The sequence below is a fragment of the Manis pentadactyla genome, chromosome 3, assembly GCF_030020395.1.
Source record: "Manis pentadactyla isolate mManPen7 chromosome 3, mManPen7.hap1, whole genome shotgun sequence".
Taxonomy (NCBI): Eukaryota; Metazoa; Chordata; class Mammalia; order Pholidota; family Manidae; genus Manis; species Manis pentadactyla.
The window spans coordinates 84,048,329-84,066,714 of NC_080021.1; the positions used below are offsets into that span (position 1 = coordinate 84,048,329).

The 18,386-nt window shown below is 34.6% G+C and overlaps 1 protein-coding gene across 2 annotated transcripts in view; it reads left to right on the top strand.

Annotated features, from left to right (window-relative positions):
- RB1CC1 (RB1 inducible coiled-coil 1) overlaps window positions 1–18,386 on the top strand; it is an 88,803-nt gene that overhangs the window by 35,336 nt on the left and 35,081 nt on the right. For both annotated transcript variants that reach the window (XM_036878955.2, XM_036878957.2), the window contains exons 8-13: window positions 9,900–10,070; window positions 15,520–15,704; window positions 15,867–16,053; window positions 16,137–16,218; window positions 16,760–16,821; window positions 18,205–18,308. In XM_036878955.2, the coding sequence (XP_036734850.2) occupies window positions 9,900–10,070; window positions 15,520–15,704; window positions 15,867–16,053; window positions 16,137–16,218; window positions 16,760–16,821; window positions 18,205–18,308 (791 nt within the window). The remainder of the gene's footprint in view (window positions 1–9,899; window positions 10,071–15,519; window positions 15,705–15,866; window positions 16,054–16,136; window positions 16,219–16,759; window positions 16,822–18,204; window positions 18,309–18,386) is intronic.

Here is an 18,386-nt window from a genome sequence, read left to right on the forward strand (position 1 = left end):
CCTACACCCCTCCTCTTTGGTAACTGCTAGTCCCTTCTTGAAGTCTGAGTCTTCTGCTTTTTTGTTCCTTTAGTTTTGGTTTGTTGTTATTCTCCACAAATGAGGGAAATCATTTGGCACTTGTCTTTCTCCACCTGGCTTATTTCACGGAGCATAATATCCTCCAGCTCCGTCCATGTTGCAAATAGGATTTGTTTCTTATGGCTGAATAGTATTCCATTGTGTATATGTACCACATCTTTATCTGTTCATCTACTGATGGACACTTAGGTTGCTTCCATATCTTGACTATTGTAAATAGTGCTACGGTAAACATAGGGGTGCATATGTCTTTTTAAATCTGAGAACTTGTATTCTTTGGGTAAATTCCAAGGAGTGGGATTCCCGTGTCAGATGATTTTTCTATTTTTAGTTTTTTGAGGAACCTCCATATTGCTTTCCACAATGGTTGAACTAGCTTACCTTCCCACCAGCAGTGTAGGAGGGTTCCCCTTTCTCCGCATCCTTGCCAGCATTTGTTGTTGTTAGTCTTTTCAGTGCTGGCCATCCTTACTGGTGTGAGGTGATATCTCATTGTGGTTTTAACTTGCATTTCCCTGATGATTAGTGACGTGGAGTGATCTTTTCATGTGTCTGTTGGGCATCTGAATTTCTTTGGAGAATTGTCTCTTCATATCCTCCACCCATTTTATTTTAAATTTTGGTATCAATAATCTACAGTTACATGAGGATCATTATGTTTACCAGACTCCCCCTTCACCAAGTCCCACCACCCCATTAGTCATTGTCCATCAGCATAGTAAGATGCTGTAAAATCACTACGTGTCTTCTCTGTGTTGCACAGCCCTTCCCGTGTCCCTGCCACATTATACATGCTAATCATAAGGTCCCCTTTCTTCTCTCCCCCCCTTCTCCCTCCCTTCCCACCAATCCTCCCCAGTCCCTTTCCCTTTGGTAACTGTTAGTCCTTTCTTGGGTTCTGTGATTCTGCTGCTGTTTTGTTCCTTCAGTTTTTCCTTTGTTCTTATATTCCACATATGAGTGAAATCATTTGGTACTTGTCTTTCTCCTCCTGGCTTATTTCACTGAGCATAATACTCTCTAGCTCCATCCATGTTGTTGCAAATGGTAGGATTTGTTTTCTTCTTATGGCTGAATAATATTCCATTGTGTATATGTACCACATCTTCTTTTAGACATTCATCTACTGATGGTCACTTAGGTTGCTTCCATTTCTTGGCTATTGTAAATAGTGCTGCGATAAACTTAGGGGTGCATCTGTCTTTTTCAAATTGGGCTGCTGCATTCTTAGGGTAAATTCCTAGAAGTGGGATTCCTGAGTCAAATGGTATTTCTATTTTGAGCTTTTTGAGGAACTTCCATACTGCTTTCCACAATGGTTGAACTAATTTACATTCCACCAGCAGTGTAAGAGGGTTCCCCTTTCTCCACAACTTCGCCGACATTTGTTGTTATTTGTCTTTTGGATGGTGGTGATCCTTACTGGTGTGAGGTGATATCTCATTGTGGCTTTAATTTGCATTTCTCTGATGACCAGCGATGCCTCCACCCATTTTTTAATCGGGTTATTTACTTTTTGGGTGTTGAGGCATGTGAGTTCTCTTAATATTTTGGATGTTAACCCCTTGTCGGGTATGTTGTTAACAAATATATTCTCCCATACTGTAAGATACCTTTTTGATCTGTTGATGGTGTCCTTTGCCGTACAGAAGCTTTTTTGTTTGATGTAGTCAGATGTGTTCATTTTTGCTTTTGCTTTCCTTGTTCGAGGAGATGTGTTCAGGAAGAGGTTGCTCAAGTTTATATTCAGGAGATTTTTCCTATGTTGTCTTCTTAAGAGTTATGGTTTCCTGACTTACATTCAGGTCTTTAATCCATTTTGAATTTACTTTTGTGTATGGGGTTAAACAATAATCCAGTTTCATTGTCTTGCATGTAGCTGTCCAGTTTTGCCAACACCAGTTGTTGGAGAGGCTGTCATTTCCCCATTGTATGTCCATAGCTCCTTTATCGTGTATTAATTGACCATATATGTTTGGGTTTATATCTGGGTTCTCTAGTCTCTTCATTGTTCTATTGTGCTGTTCTTGTGCCAGTACCAAATTGTCTTAATTACTGTGGCGTTGTAGTAGACCTTGAAGTTGAGAAGCGAGATCCCCCCCACTTTATTCTTCATTCTCAGAAGTGCTTTGGCTATTTGGGGCCTTTGATGGTTCCATATGAATTTTAGAACTATCTGTTCCAGTTCACTGAAGAATGCTGTTGGTATTTTGATAGAGATTGCATTGAATCTGTAGATTGCTTTGGGCAGGATGGCCATTTTGACAATATTAATTCTTCCTAGCCTAGAGCATGGGATAAGTTTCCATTTGTTAGTGTCCTCTTTAGTTTCTCTTAAGAATATCTTGTTGTTTTCAGGGTATAGGTCTTTCACTTCCTTGGTTAGACTTATTCCTAGGTATTTTATTCTTTTTGATGCTATTGTGGATGGAATTGTTTTTCTGATTTCTCTTTCTGCTAGTTCATCGTTACTGTATAGGAATGCAACAGATTTCTCTGTATTAATTTTGTATCCTGTAGCTTTGCTGAATTAAGATATTAGATATAGTAGTTTTGGAGTGGATTCTTTTTATTGTACATAAAAAAATACAGTATCATGTCATCTGCAAACAGTATCAGTTAAACTTCTTCCTTACCAATCTGGATGCCCTTTATTTCTTTGTATTGTCTGATTGCTGTGGCGAGGACCTCCACAACTATTTTGAATAAAAGTGCAGAGAGTGGGCATCCTTGTCTTGTTCCAAATCTTAAAGGAAAGGCTTTCACCTTCTCGCTGTTAAGTATGTTTGCTGTCAGTTTGTCATATATGGCCTTTATTATGTTGAGGTACTTGCCCTCTATACCCATTTTGCTGAGAGTTTTTATCATGAGTGGATGTTGAATTTTGTTGAGTGCTTTTTCAGCATTTATGGAGATGATCATGTGGTTTTTGTCCTTCTTTTTGTTGATGTTATGAATGATGTTGATGGATTTTCTATTGTACCATCCTTGCATCCCTGGAATAAATCCTACTTGATCATCATGGATGATTTTTTTGATATATTTTTGAATTCGATTTGCTAATATTTTGTTGAGTATTTTTGTATCTATGTTCATCAGGGATATTGCTCTGTAATTTTCTTTTTTTGTGGTGTCTTTGCCTGGTTTTTCTTATTAGAGTGATGCTGGCCCCATAGAATGAGTTTGGGAATATTCCCTCTTCTACTTTTTGGAAGACTTTAAGGAGGGTGAGTATTAGGTCTTTACTAAAAGTTTGATAAAATTCAGTGGTGAAGTCATCTGGTACAGGCATTTTGTTCTTAGGTAGTTTTTTGATTACCAATTCAATTCCATTGCTGGTAATTGGGCTGTTCAGATCTTCTACTTCTTCCTGGGTCAGCCTTGGAAGGTTGTGTTTTTCTAGAAAGTTGTCCATTTCTTCTGGGTTATCCAGTTTTTTATCATATAATTTTTCGTAGTATTCTCTAATAATTCTTTGTAGTTCTGTGATGTCTGTAGTGATTTTTCCTTTTTCATTTATGATTGTCTTTATATGTGTAGACTCTTTCTTGATAAGTCTGGCTAGGGTTTTATTTTATTTGTTTATTTTATCTATTGTGTTTATTTTCTCGAAGAACCAGCTCCTGCTTTCATTGATTCTTTCTATTGTTTCATTCTTCTCAATTTTATTTATTTCTGCTCTAATCTTTATTATGTCCCTCCTTCTACTGACTTTGGGCCCCATTTGTTCTTTTTCTACTTTTGTTAATTTGTTAATTGTGCGTTTATACTGCTTATATGGGATTGTTCTTTCCTGAAGTAGGCCTGTACTGCAATATACTTTCCTCTTAGCACGGCCTTTGCTGCATCCCACAGATTTTGCGGTGTTGAATTATTGTTGTCATTTTTCTCCATAAATTGCTTGATCTCTGTTTTTATTTGACCATTGATCCATTGGCTATTTAGGAGCATGTTCTGAAGCCTCCATGTGTTTGTGGGATTTTTCATTTTATTTGTATAATTTGTTTCTAGTTTCATACCTTTGTGGTCTGAGAAACTGGCTGGTACAATTTCAATCTTTCTGAATTTACTGAGGCTCTTTTTGTGGCCTAGTATCTGATTTTTTCTTGAAACTGTTCCATATGCACTTGAGATGAAAGTGTATTCTGCTCATTTTAGGTGGAGAGTTCTGTAGATGTCTGTTAGGTCTATCTGTTCTAATGTGTTGTTCAGTGCCTCTGTTGCCTTACTTAATTTTTGTGTGATTGATTTCTCCTTTGGATTGAGTGGAGGGTTGAAGTCTCCTAGAATGAATGCATTGCATACTATTTCCCCTTTTAATTCTCTTAGTATTTGTTTCACATATGTAGGTGCTCCTCTGTTGGGTATATATTCATAATGGTTATATCCTCTTGATGGATTGACCCCTTTATCATTATGTAATGTCCTTCTTTGTCTCTTGTTACTTTCTTTGTTTTGTATTCTGTTTTGTCTGATACAAGTACTGTAACACCTGCTTTTTTCTCCCTATTAGTTGCATGAAATATCTTTTTCCATCCCTTCACTTTTAGTCTTTGTATGTGTTTGGGTTTAAAGTGAGTCTCTTGTAGACAGTATATAGGTGGCCTTGTTTTTTTTATCCATTCAGTGACTCTGTGTCTCTTGATTGGTGCATTTAGACCATTGACATTTAGCATGATTATCGATAGGTATCTATTTATTGCCATTGCAGGCTTCAGATTTGTGGTTACCAAAGGTTCAAGGTTAACTTCCTTACTTTCTAAGAGTCTTACTTAACTCACTTAGTATGCTATTTAAAATACAATCTAAAGGTTCTTTTTTTCTCCTCCATTTTCTTCTTTCTCCATTCTTTATATATTAGGTATCATATTTTGTACTCTTTGTCTATCCCTTGATTTACTTTGGGGTAGTTGATTTAATTTTGCATTTGCTTAGTAATTTACTGTTCTACTTTCTTTACTGTGGTTTTATTACCTCTGGTGACAGCTATTAAACCTTAGGAACACTTCCATCTATAGCAATCCCTCCAACATACTCTTTAGAGATGGTTTGTGGGATGTAAATTCTCTCAGCTTTTGCCTATCTGGAAATTGTTTAATTTCTCCTTCAAATTTAAAATATAATCTTGCCAGTTAAAGTGTTGGTTCAAGGCCTTTTTGCTTCATTGAATTATATATATCATGCCACTCCCTTAGGGCCTGTAAAGTTTTCTGCTGAAAAGTCTGATGATAGCCTGATGGGCTTTCCTTTGTATGTGATCTTATTTCTGTCTCTGGCTGCTTTTAACAGTCTGTCCTTATCCTTGATCTTTTCCATTTTAATTACTATGTGTCTTGGTGGTGTTGTCTTCCTTGGGTCCCTTGTGTTGGGAGATCTGTGGATCTCCATGGCCTGAGAGGCTATCTCCTTCCCCAGATTGGGGAAGTTTTCAGCAATTACTTCCTCAAAGACACTTTCTATCCCTTTTTCTCTCTTCTTCTTCTGGTACCTCTATAATACAAATAATGTTCTGTTTTGATTGGTCACACAGTTCTCTCAGTATTCTTTCATTCTTAGAGATTCTCTCCGTGCTTCAGCTTCTTTGTATTCCTATTCTCTAATATCTATTTCATTTATCGTCTCCTCCACTGTATCTAATCTGCTTTTAAAACCTTCCAGTGTATGTTTTATTTCTGATACTGTGTTCTGTAATGTTGGGTCTCTAACTGAAATTCATTCATGAGTTCTTGAATATTTTTCTGTACCTCTATTAGCATGTTTATGACTCTTAATTTGAACTGTCTTTCAGGAAGATTCATCAGGTCCATTTCATTTGACTCTTTCTCTGGTGTATTTATGATTTTGCTTTGAACCAGGTTCCTTTGACGTTTCATATTTGTATGTGGTGCCTCTAGTGCTCAGAAACTACTCTCTGGAGCTGCTCAGCCCCTGGAGCAATGTCTGGGATCGCCGGGGAGCAGCATTTGTGTCTGGGGAGAGGAAAGATCTGTTTCCTGCTTCCCAGCTGCTATGCCTGTCTCCCCTGCCAGAACCAGTGGGCTGAGCACACAGGTATAAGCCTTTATGCTTTGTGTTTGTAGCTGCTGTAGGTGGGGCTTCTCTCTTGCTGTCCTGACACTAGGGCAGGTTTTGTTGGTTTGCAAGCCAGGTGCAGGCTGGCCAGGCAGAAGGCACAGTAGGCTGCATACCATGGAGGGGCAGCCTTAGAGTTGCATAGCCAGCCTGGGGCTGGAGTGCCTGAAGATCGTGAAAGTTCCCAACCTGCTGGGCAGAGTGCACCCAGACAGTTTGTCTACCTGTTCTTTCTCCTGAGCAGTAAGGTCTGTGCAATCTTAGCCCCTTTAGCAGCCCTCCCACTGTTAGGAAGTCTCTCAGACTGCCCGCCTTTCTTTTGTCCCAGAGCAGCCAGATATCGTTCCCTGTTTTCCATAAGCAACTAGAATCTCAGTCTCTCCAAGTATTCTGCCTGTCTTAGCTTTCCAACCCCCCAATCACAAGAGCATGAAATGTACGTTTGTGCACCCAGAGCAGATCTCCAGAGCTAGGTATTTAGCAGTCCCAGGCCACTACTTCCTCCCTGCTCCTTTTCTCTTCCTCCCGCCAGTGTGCTGGGGTCGGGTAAGGGCTTGGGTTCCGCCGGGTCATGGCTTTTGTACATTACCCTGTTCCTTGAGGTTTATTCTTTTCTTCAGGTGTATGTGGTTTGGCAGAGCCCTCTTTCCTGTTGCTCTTTCAGGTTTAGTTGTATTAATTATATTTTCATATCATATGTGGTTTTAGGAGGAGGCCTCTGTCTCACCTCTCATGTCTCATCCTTAATCTCGGCAAGTCAAGACCCATTAGGTTTTAAAAATACTTGCTCAAAAGCAGCAAAAACCCACTTTGAATAATTTTTTCATATATTTATGCTTGTGCTCTGCACAATACAAAGTGTTCTGTTAATAGAATGCAGCATATAGTCAACAGCACTGTGCTCTGACATTACTAGATTATTTTCCTCCTCTAGTTTTATGTATGTATTCTTGATACCACTAGTACCATTTCTAAAGATTGATTGAACTGAATATGGGATTTCTATCAGATACCTTCTTTTTAATCTCACACTTATAGTTTTCTAAAACAGCTAGCCTGTTGGATTATCTAATGGCAGTAGTGCTGTTTACCAAGAAATTTTTAGATGTGCCAAGGTTTGATGTTCTTCTGTAACAGTAGATTATGTTTAGAGCCATCACTTTAAAAGAGAGAATCCCAATTTTTTGATTACAGAAATCCCAATTTCAACAATATTTGTAACAAGTATTTCACCAAAATCAAATATGTTTTTCAAGAAATTAATTAAAACATATGTATTATGGAACTTGCATAAAGACTTAGGATCATAAGGGCCCTTATGAGGTCATTTGAATCCCCCATTTTATAAGGTCTGTGTGGTAATAATTGCTCATTTCATGAACTATTTAGTTTTTCTACATATAATGAAGAAAGATTTAGAATTGTTTCTGCATTTTGATATCCCCACATGTTTTCTTAGATTGTAGTGTGTTCATATTAGAACTACTCTTGGATATTCTATTTCAATTTACCCTGCAAAAGGCAAACTGGTTCATGTATCTGATGATTAATAATCTGAAGCATGCACGTTTAGCCCACTTCTAAGCTGTCTAGAATAATACCAGCATAATTTATTGAAGTTTAGTATTTCATTCAGGATAATTGTGATCTCACTGGAACATTACTATTTTCTCTAAGCAATGGGATGTGGGTTTAAATGTGGGAAGGGAAGAATGGAGAGGGTAAGAAAATTGTTATAGTTCTTCTCTATTATAATGTTAAGCTTTGTGGATGTCAAGGAAAGAGCCCAAGAATAAGAAGTGAATGTAGCACTGTGTTTAATTATTGAAAATTTGCTAGGTAATTATTAATGTAATTCTGTTTTAAAATACATAATTCCAAAAAAAGTTTTTGATTATTTGGAAATTTTAATTTTATTACTGTGGACAAGTGAAATAAAATATTAATAGGATAGGAAATCAAGTTATACACCTGTATTCAGTGTCTCATAGAGTAGTCTCCCATGCTTGTCAGTGTAGTTGTAGTATACTTTTAATGAATTATGAAATGTAGACCTGGTTTGGGTCGTGTTTTTTCTTCTTTAAGTTATTGTTACATTAAGCTTTTGTGTAGTTGTAATTTTGCCCCAGTTGAAAATTTGAATCTATTTTAGTTGTGTTTTCTAGCCCTTTATCAACATAATGATTTTAAACTAGTCTTTGGCTTGTATAATACTTTGGATTGGGAATGTGTACACATTGGACTCAGTTACCATGAAATTGAGAAAAGTGAGAAAATATTCACATATGCACAAGTTTTAGTTAATGTGGAAAAAGCAAGTGCTGCCTTTATTTAATAATGTCTCTGTTTCCTTTTGATGTTAGAAATACCGCCTCTTATTTACTACACTGGATTATGAATAATAACAGTAGAGTAGTTCAGTTTTAGCTGCTTTTGTATGTTATTTGTGTACTAGACGCTGTACATAAAATAAATAATTTATGGTCCTTTCAACTGTAGAGATCAGAGAAGGCATCATGAAGGAAGTAATTTTTGACTAGCATACTTAGGAAGAGAGAGAGAGAGAGACAGGCTTTTAAATAGCTAGGAGGTATGGTCAGTGTGAACAAAGATCAGAGCTAGAGAAATGGGGTTTTTCTGGATGTAATAGGCAGTAGAGTTTGAAAAAGAAGGTAGGCCTGGAAGGACTTACTGGTACCAGATCACTGAAACCTTTATTTGTTCTGTTTTTTTGGTGTTGGCAAAAGGAAGCCATTTAGGGATTTCAACAGGAGACAACTGTAATGAATTAGTAACAGAAGATATCATGGTTGATAACCACATGGAGATATTAGCAAGCAGTCAGAAACACAGGCAGAAAATTTGTGAGAAGGATCAGAGATCAAAAAAGGGTTGCGAGTTAGTGCCATAAAGTTATGCCTGATGCTGAAATCATAAGGTATAATAAGATGGGCTAAGCATAGAGTCCTTTGGATTGTCTATTCTTAGGGTTTAGACAGGAAGAGTGACAAAGGAAGGGCACTATTAATGAACCATTGAGGTAATGCCCCAAAACTCCTAGAGTTAAAGGTTATGTTCAATGCTAAATGTTTAAGGGCCTTACATGAAATGAAGTCGTTTGGCTGAATCGTTTTTATGAAGTGTTCATACAGAAAACTGCTGGTGAAGGTATTCTTTCAGGGAAAGGGGAGCAGTGTTAAGAGAAATTTTTTAGGTTTCATGAATTCTAGTAAATTTGTAGATTTCAAGCCAAGGAACAAAAGAGAATGAAGGTAAGAAAGTTAAAGCAAATTCCTTGAGGAGATAGAGACTAAGTATAAAGTTATCTCCAAAAGGAGGTAAGTTTGAAGATGTCTTAGAGGGAAGTTGGGTCAAAGACGACTAATGGCCAAAGAATGTGTTCTGCTAACTCTGCTTTACTTCATAAGACCTTGAAAATAACATTTTCTGTGGAATATTGAGAACTGAGTTAATTTTGGCATTGGTTAAAAGGTAGTAATTCCTGGAATTATATTCTGAATTATTTATTCCAATATACAGTAAAAATTGTTTTTATTAACATAATAATTACCTTCTTGTGAAACTATAATGTTAGATGTCCCTCCCTTTTGCTTTTCTGTGTTTTTCTCTATTTTTTATAGATGTATAAAGGTGTATAGATGTATATAGGTATATATCACAATAGTGTGAAATGTATGTTAAATCATTTGCTGAAAATTGTATTCATATGTTTCCTTGTCATTTAGCTTGATCCAAGGATTATTCGACCATTTTTAGCAGAATGCCGTCAAACTATTGCCAAACTTGATAATCAGAATATGAAAGCCATCAAAGGACTTGAAGACCGGCTATACGCCCTGGACCAGATGATTGCCAGCTGCAGCCGACTGGTGAATGAACAGAAGGAACTCGCTCAGGTGTGCACTGCAGGAAGAGGAGTTGAAGTTTTCTGTAACAGTGTTTTATGTGCAATATCAAATTGGTTTGCACCATTATTCCACCTCAACTTTGAATATTGTTAATGCAATATTACTGTTTTCCACGTAATAAAGAAGAAGGCATGTCCTGAATATTCAGGTTTGATAAAATAAAGTGAGCTGAGGCCACTTTAGATGACAGTTGAAAGATAAACCATTAAAGTGCTTTGAGCAGCAGGGGGAAAACAAACATTGAAAGAACATGATAAAGCAAATGTTTCACCAAATGTCTGAGAACTTCCTGCCCCCTCCCCCTTAAAAAACTAAGAAGGAAAAAAATTAGTTAAATTTATGAAAGACCGAAGGAAAATGTGAAGTCTTAAAGAATTTACTAATACTTTGGTTTTTAGGTCTAATTTAATGCAGTGTTCCAAGAATTCTGTTGTCAGATTTGATTTGTAACTGAAAGAAAGTGATAAGAGTTCCAGAGTCGTTTAACCTAGACGTTTCCCCTACACTGATGGCTTTAACTCATGACTACTTTGTCCTCCACCACCCTGACAGGTACTTCAGCCAAACAGCATGTAGCAAAATAGCTGACTTTGTGATCTAGATTCTTTTTTTTAATTATTATTGTTACAATTTTTTAAATAAGGTATTGTTGACATACACCCTTAAGAAGGTTTCACATGAAAAACAGTGTGGCCCATTTTACCGAGTAACCCCCATATCCCATTGCAGTCACTGTCCATCAGTGTAGTAAGATGCCCCAGAGTCACTACTTGTCTTCTCTGTGCTACACTGTCTTCCTCATGATCCCCCTTACACCATGTATACTAATCATAATACCCCTCAATCCCCTTCTCCCTCCCTCCCTCCCCACTCCCCCACCCCTCCCCTTTGGTAACTGTATGATCTTGATTCTAACACATTTTTCTAGTTTAACTTTGTTCTGCCGACATTTCCCTCTAAATGTGTTCTTTCATTAGAACATACAAATAATCATTTTAATGGGTACAAATATTTTATTTTACCTGCATGGTAGAGTATACACAGTGTAGTGTAGGTAGATAAAATGTGATATAGCCTTTCTCTACTATTTTTAATTTTAAATGTTTATTGTCTTTTTATCGTTTTCTAATTTAATTCATCTTGCAATTCCCAGATTCTTTCCTATTCTCTCTTGAGTTTGGATCTAGCCACCTTACTATGAACTGAATTTATCTTGTGTTTTTGCATTGGCTGGAACCCCAGGACAATGCTGAATAGATGTGATAGTGGGTGTCCTTTTTTAATTCCTGATCTACAGAAAGTGGTTAACATTTCACCATTATAATGTTCGTGGTAGTTACTTTTTCTCTTTGTTTTAATAGCTATTCAGCAGATTAAGAAAATTACATTCTATTTAAAATCTTGACCCTCCTTAAATTCTTAGAATAAATTCAACATAGTTATAATGTACTGTCTTTTGTATATATTTCTGGATTCAGTTTAACATATTGGCAGACTGAATTATATTGACTTGTGTGTATATATTTTTCATTTATTACATGTCAAATTTTGGCATCAAGGTTATGGTGGCCTCTTAAATTGTGAAATCTTTTAATTTGGAACATCTAGTCCACTTATTCACTGTCTGTCTTTAAATTTCCAATTTTTCTCTTCTAGTTTTCCTTTTTTTCTTTCAATTCTGTGTCCTTTTTTTCTCTCTCCTTTTGCTCTTAAGATTTTTATTACTTAAAATTTTTTGAGTTGTAATTATTCATTATTCTATCCCCATATTAGCTTTTTTTCATTTTAAGCAATATATCCATTCTAGATGTAATATACCATTAAAATATCTTTTAGTATTTCAGTTTTTCTCATTTGAAAATCTCTCCAAACCTTTATTTCTGAAGGAAGGAAAAGCAAATTTCCAGTAATGGAATTGCTCCACTGGGGTGTTTGTGCATTTTAAATATTAATTAGTAATGTTATAATGCTCTCCATAAAGGAAAGATTAATATTCTGAGTAATTAATGACAAGAGCAATTTCCCTTTTATCAGTGTGTTTGCCATGTAGTTCCTCTGAATTGTCATTTGCCAAATTTTCTTAGTCCTTATGTTTTTGTAAGAATTTGTCATATATAGTCTGGATAATCCCTTATGTATTACAAATACTATAATATTACAGATACTGTCTCTCCCTTTGTTGGCAGTATGTCTCCCTCATGTTATACAGAAATGCTTATTTTTAATGTAGTCAAATATATTAGTAATTTTTTCATATTTAATTTTATGAAGCCATCATTCCATTAGTACCTCCAGATTTCTTTATAGTTATTTCTCAGATTAAATAAACCAGTACTTCCCATTCTCTTAACTTAGATAATCTTACTTATTTTTTCTCTTTTTTGGCTCCTGCAAATTTCTTGTTTTTAAAAAAAATGCTAATATTTCTACTGTAATCAGGCAGCTATATTGAATGGTTTACATTTTCTTTTTTTTAAATCTATTGCCCATGTAATCCTCAAATTTAAATTGGATTTAGTAAATGGAGTTTTGTAATGCAAAGATGAGTCATTCTTCTGGGAGTTTGGTTGCTGTGATGAAGGGGGTAATAGTATTTATTTTCTCAAAATAATAAAAAGTATTTATTTTAGATAAGAGCCTTTCATGTATGGTTTCTAGGTTTGACCCTTAAACCTTCTTGAACCCAAACTGAAGTAAAATAAACTATGGTAATTCATAAAACTTAAATTTTAGAACATACTGCCCTAACTGGAGATAATATTCCTTTAAAAAATATTTTTCTTTTTTGATTTTGATACTGAAGTAATATAGTCCTTTTTAACATTGAGGCAGTTACTCATTTAATTATTCTAAAGTGAATATTTCTTAATATCCCTATGCATTTTAATATGAGTGTGTTTAGAAATTATTTTGATTATCTGTTTACATATTGGGAGCAAAACAAAAGCAAATTAAGGCAGTAAAGTAGTTGGATTTCAACTGGCTTTGCCTGCGTGAATCTGCCTGTGAGAGAAATTAAGCATAGTAATCTTTCATTTTCCTTGCTTATCCAGTTTTTCTTTCTTTCAAAATGTGGTTGGTGAAAGTAGCTAAATTCAGATCAGTCAGTTGCAGAAAATGATTTTAAATCTTGGATAAACAGTTTTTTGTAGTTTTCTAGCTACATAGTAATTAAATCCTCTAAACACTTTGGACTAAAGAGAAGGGAAAAGAGATAATGGAAAGGGATTTATTTATTGCCTTAACATCTTATAAGATAACGACCAGTTCAGATGGCTTTAACAGAGTACTTTTTTTTTTTAAACCATCACACTTTTGAGGATGTTTGTAGATCCTTCTACCTGGTATGGCAGGCAGGGAAACTTCACCAAACTCCCTATGAAGCTATGTAATACTGCAGCCCTGGAAATTTATTCAGAATGTATTAATTCCCTAGCTATCTTGTTATCCTTGAGGATTATCAGCAAAATAAGAAAATAACAGGCAATTTTCTTCCTAAACTAAAAGATCACAAAATGCATATTGAGGAGAGTTGTGAGTACTGTAGTACCTAACAAGTAGTTACATTTCTTTAGTATTGTCATAATTATTTAGCTTAAATTAAGTAATCCAGCAAAATTCAGAATTTGGATATTGTAGTATAGTTTAAATTCTGCTGTCAGTCTTCAGTCAGTCTGCTGTATAGTTTTCTTTAGAACTTTTATATATTGTAGCTATCAAACCTTATATACGTAGAAAAATATACCAAATAATATCAGGAATTTTTCTGTTTAGTCTAAATTATACTGAGGATGATTTGAGAAATACAGAATTTATTGTATTAAAAGGAAATTTACATTTTTTTCTTCTGGCAATACTTGGAATATGTGTTTTTGGTGTCAGGAAATCCTTTAAGGTTTAGAATTCAGATTTGGGGATTCTGTATTTTTCTCAGATTCACTAAAAAGTAAGTGGAAACCTAAGACTTTAACAGGAGATAAAATCAGTAAGTTATTTTTAAATAGATTCAATTACAGAAATAGTCAACTTGAGCATAAGGCAGCATATTGAAAGAATAGGATATAAAATTACTATTTAAGGTATCTTATTTTCAGATATTGAACCATTTGCCTTTATTTTAATGCACATCATTTAAATTTAAATCTTTTCATGATACTTAGAAAATCATGATTTAGAAAGGAGAGAGAGAGAACTACCAGAAAGTAAAGTCCTTAGAAAGATAATTATTTTCAGTAGCAAGTATGGCAGTGAGATAGATGTGCAAATCCTAAAACTTCTTTAACATATTAACTATTTAGTAAATAGATTAGGAAAAAACCTGTAAATACAATTTATTTTCAGATATTGAACCATTTGCCTTTATTTTAATGCACGTCATTTAAATTTAAATCTTTTCATGATACTTAGAAAATCATGATTTAGAAAGGAGAGAGAGAGAACTACCAGAAAGTAAAGTCCTTAGAAAGATAATTATTTTCAGTAGCAAGTATGGCAGTGAGATAGATGTGCAAGTCCTAAAACTTCTTTAACATATTAACTATTTAATAAATAGATTAGGAAAAAACCTGTAAATACAATTTAGTAAATAGATTAGGAAAAAACCTGTAAATACAACTATTTAGTAAATAGATTAGGAAAAAACCTGTAAATACAATTTAATAACCTCATCAAGATGTCTTGGACTTTTTTTAAGAGTTTGCTGTTTTTCGTTTTGCTGGTTGTGCGTACAAAAATAAATGATTTTAAATATGGCACATGTGTCTAAATTAATTTACAGCCTGAACCAGCAATCCCTATTTAACAAGATAATGCAAAGTTCATGTGTAAGGATGAAAATAAGTAAGGATCGCTAAGAAAAAGTATATTTACTTACACCAAACAGTAAAATATAGTGTAAAATTATACAATTCAGTCATTGTTCTAAAGAGATGAACACACAAAAATATATTTACTATCAGTGAAACAAAATATAGTCCGGAAATACCAGAGGAAGGAAAAATGTGTAAAGTCAGTTGATTGTTTTTTAATTCGGGGATATACCATTAAATGTCATTGTTAGATTAAGTAGTTCTTACTTTTCATGGCTTTACATTAAAATCAGTGACTATGTTTTAATGTCATTTTCTGACTGAACTGTGATGTACTAGACATATAAGTTCTAGTTTGTATTTCATCATGAAGTGTGTCCTTTGATAAGTTAATTTGTCTTCCTGGGTTTCTTTTTTTTTTGTAGCATGAAAATGGAACAGAGCTACATGAGCATAGATTTCTTAAAAATTCTGAATCTTTTACTGTAAACACATCTGCATTCAGAAAAATAGATTTTTAAAAATCTTATTTGAAATTAAAACAGCTCAGTTTAACAAAGATTTTCCTCTTACATGATTAAGTTTTTCATAAAACAAAGTTGATATTCTTTAAATGCTTTCTCTCAAAGGGATTTTTAGCTAATCAGATGAGAGCTGAAAACTTGAAGGATGCTTCTGTGTTACCTGATTTGTGCCTGAGTCATGCAAATCAGTTGATGATCATGTTGCAAAATCATAGGAAACTGTTGGATATTAAACAGAAGTGTACCACTGCCAAACAGGAACTAGCAAGTAACCTACATGTCAGACTGAAGTAAGTACTGTTACATTTAATTTAGGATGCTTAGAGTTGATATTTTTTAGTTCTCCCAAATGATAATTTTCTCTTATCACTAATTTGAAATTGTTGATTGGTTGATTAACTTGGGGTTTGATTATTTTTATAGAGTTTGTATGTCTTGATTTTATTCTATAGGTGGTGTTGCTTTGTAATGCTGCATGCTGATCAAGATGGAGAGAAATTGCAAGCTTTGCTCCGCCTCGTAATGGAGCTTTTAGAAAGAGTCAAAATTGTTGAAGCTCTTAGTACAGTTCCCCAGATGTACTGCTTAGCTGTTGTTGAGGTTGTAAGGAGAAAAATGTTCATAAAACACTACAGGGAGGTATGCAAGTTGAATTCTACTTTAATTGTGTATGAGCCTTAATGATTGATGTGTAGTATTAACATATGCTTTTCTTCTCTTAGTGGGCTGGTGCTTTAGTGAAAGATGGAAAGCGATTATATGAAGCTGAAAAGTCAAAAAGGGAATCCTTTGGGAAATTATTTAGTAAGTCTTCTTCATTAATAACTAAAATGTAATTTTTAAAGAAAAATGGTATTTTTATTTCATAGAAATGAATGTAGCATTACAGTTGATCCTAGAGCAACATGTTGGTTAGGGGCACCATTCCCCATATAGTCAAAAATTTGTCTATATAACTTTGGACTCCCCCAAAACTTTACTAATAACATACTCTTGAATGGAAGCCTTACTTATAATAGTCAGTTGACACCTGTTTTCTATGTCATGTATTTATATACTTTGTTCTTAAAATAAAGCAAGCTAGAGAAAATGGTTTTTCAAATTGTCAGTGATCTCCAAAACTTTTTCCAATATGCTTACTGAAAGGAAGTCCTCATATAAGTGGACCCATGCATTTCAAATCTGTGTTGTTCAAATAATTACCATTGAAATCTAGAAGCCTATAGAATTGAATCCATTGTTAAATTTTAAATAAGACTTGCCAAATATTTTTTCAAAAACCAGAGATTTTTTATTATTTTACCTTACGTTATAAAATAATCCTATTGTTCATTTCTTTACACAGGGAAATCTTTTTTAAGAAATCATCTGTTTAGGGGATTGGACTCTTGGCCCTCATCCTTTTGTGTATGTATTTATTTTCTAACCATGAGAGTTCTGTATGTGTTCAAACCTTTATTTCAGAATCAGAGGTATTTATCAGAAACTTAGAGAAATTTTTTTATCAACAAAATGTCTGTGGCTTTAAAAGCCAATTGTGACAAAGCTTTAAGATATATTCCTAGTTTTTGATTAAGAGTTTTTGTAACACAGGAGGATGTTACACTACACTGGTAAGATTGGTAAGAATAGATTCTCTATTCTTTTTGGTCTTTCTCTTTCCCCCTCCTCTCTCTCTCCCAGTTTCTTTATCTTTCTCCCGGCTTCCCTCCTCCCTGCCCTTCCTTTTCCTCCTGTTCTCTCCCCTCTCTTCCCCTTTTTCATTCTGTTAACCATTTTCCCTGCTTCCTTTCATTCCTATTTCAACAAATCAGACTAGGGTTACTTCTCAGGTTCTCAGGTCATCTGCATTGAAACCATGGAAAAATAAGTTTGGTCTATTTCTAAACCAGATTATCAGGGGACCATTAATCTTATATGAGAAAAATGACTACACAGTTAAGTGTGGGAAATGCTGTAGATTTTGTTGTTTTGTTTTTTTCTCAGACATATTGCTTAGCATGTTTCTGTACTGCAGGATTTCTTAAAGGACAGGATTTTCTGTCCTTTAAATATTAGTGTTTTTGAAATCTAAGAATGAGCCAGATAATAGGCCAGGTTTCCCATACTTGTTTGTCTGGGAGCCCTGTGAAGGAAGAGCACCTGGACATTACTAAGTCTGCTTAAATAATCATTGAAACAATTCGAGTTACTTTTAAAAGGTGTATTTCTTGGCAATATTTTAAAGAAATGGTAGGACTTTGCAGATACTTTTTTTTTTTTAAAGAAGCTAAAATTGACTAAGAGTTTGTATTTTGGAAAATGTAATGGAAAGGTCTAGTAAATGGCAAGGAAAGAAGTGTTATGTAGGAAAACACTGATGTTTACCATGTCAAAAGAACAAGGTAGTAGTAGGTGATAGGGGTTGGTATAGGGACTGGAGATTGTGATGGTGCTGTAAGTTAAGGAAAATTTTGGAAATAGCCAATGTACTAGTGAGACAGATGGGTTCCATATTGTTGGTGGAAATACTAGAATCCCATAAGAAGAAGATTAAAAAGCATAAACAGAAAAGGAGAGGAACAAGCAGATAGTTTGATTACTAATAGTTTATATGCCCTAGTTATTTAAGACTCAGAAAAATAGTATACTATGTTGTCATTGAATAGTCTTCATTTTTATTATTCTGTTTTTTAAGTGTGAGTAGATTATTTGGAGCATTTTTTACTTGTTTTTATATTTAATTTAATTATGGTAAGAAACCATTTATAAATTTATCCTGTATATTTGTTGGTAAATTATTTTGTACAGACACAGAAGCCTCGAAAGTTTGACTGTGAACTTCCAGATATTTCATTAAAAGATTTACAGTTTCTGCAATCATTTTGTCCTTCAGAAGTCCAGCCATTCCTCAGGTAAACGTCAGTAGTATTTTTAACTTTGGTGATCACTTTATAAGGTTTTCATTATTCTGGAGCTGTGGAAAGGTAGCA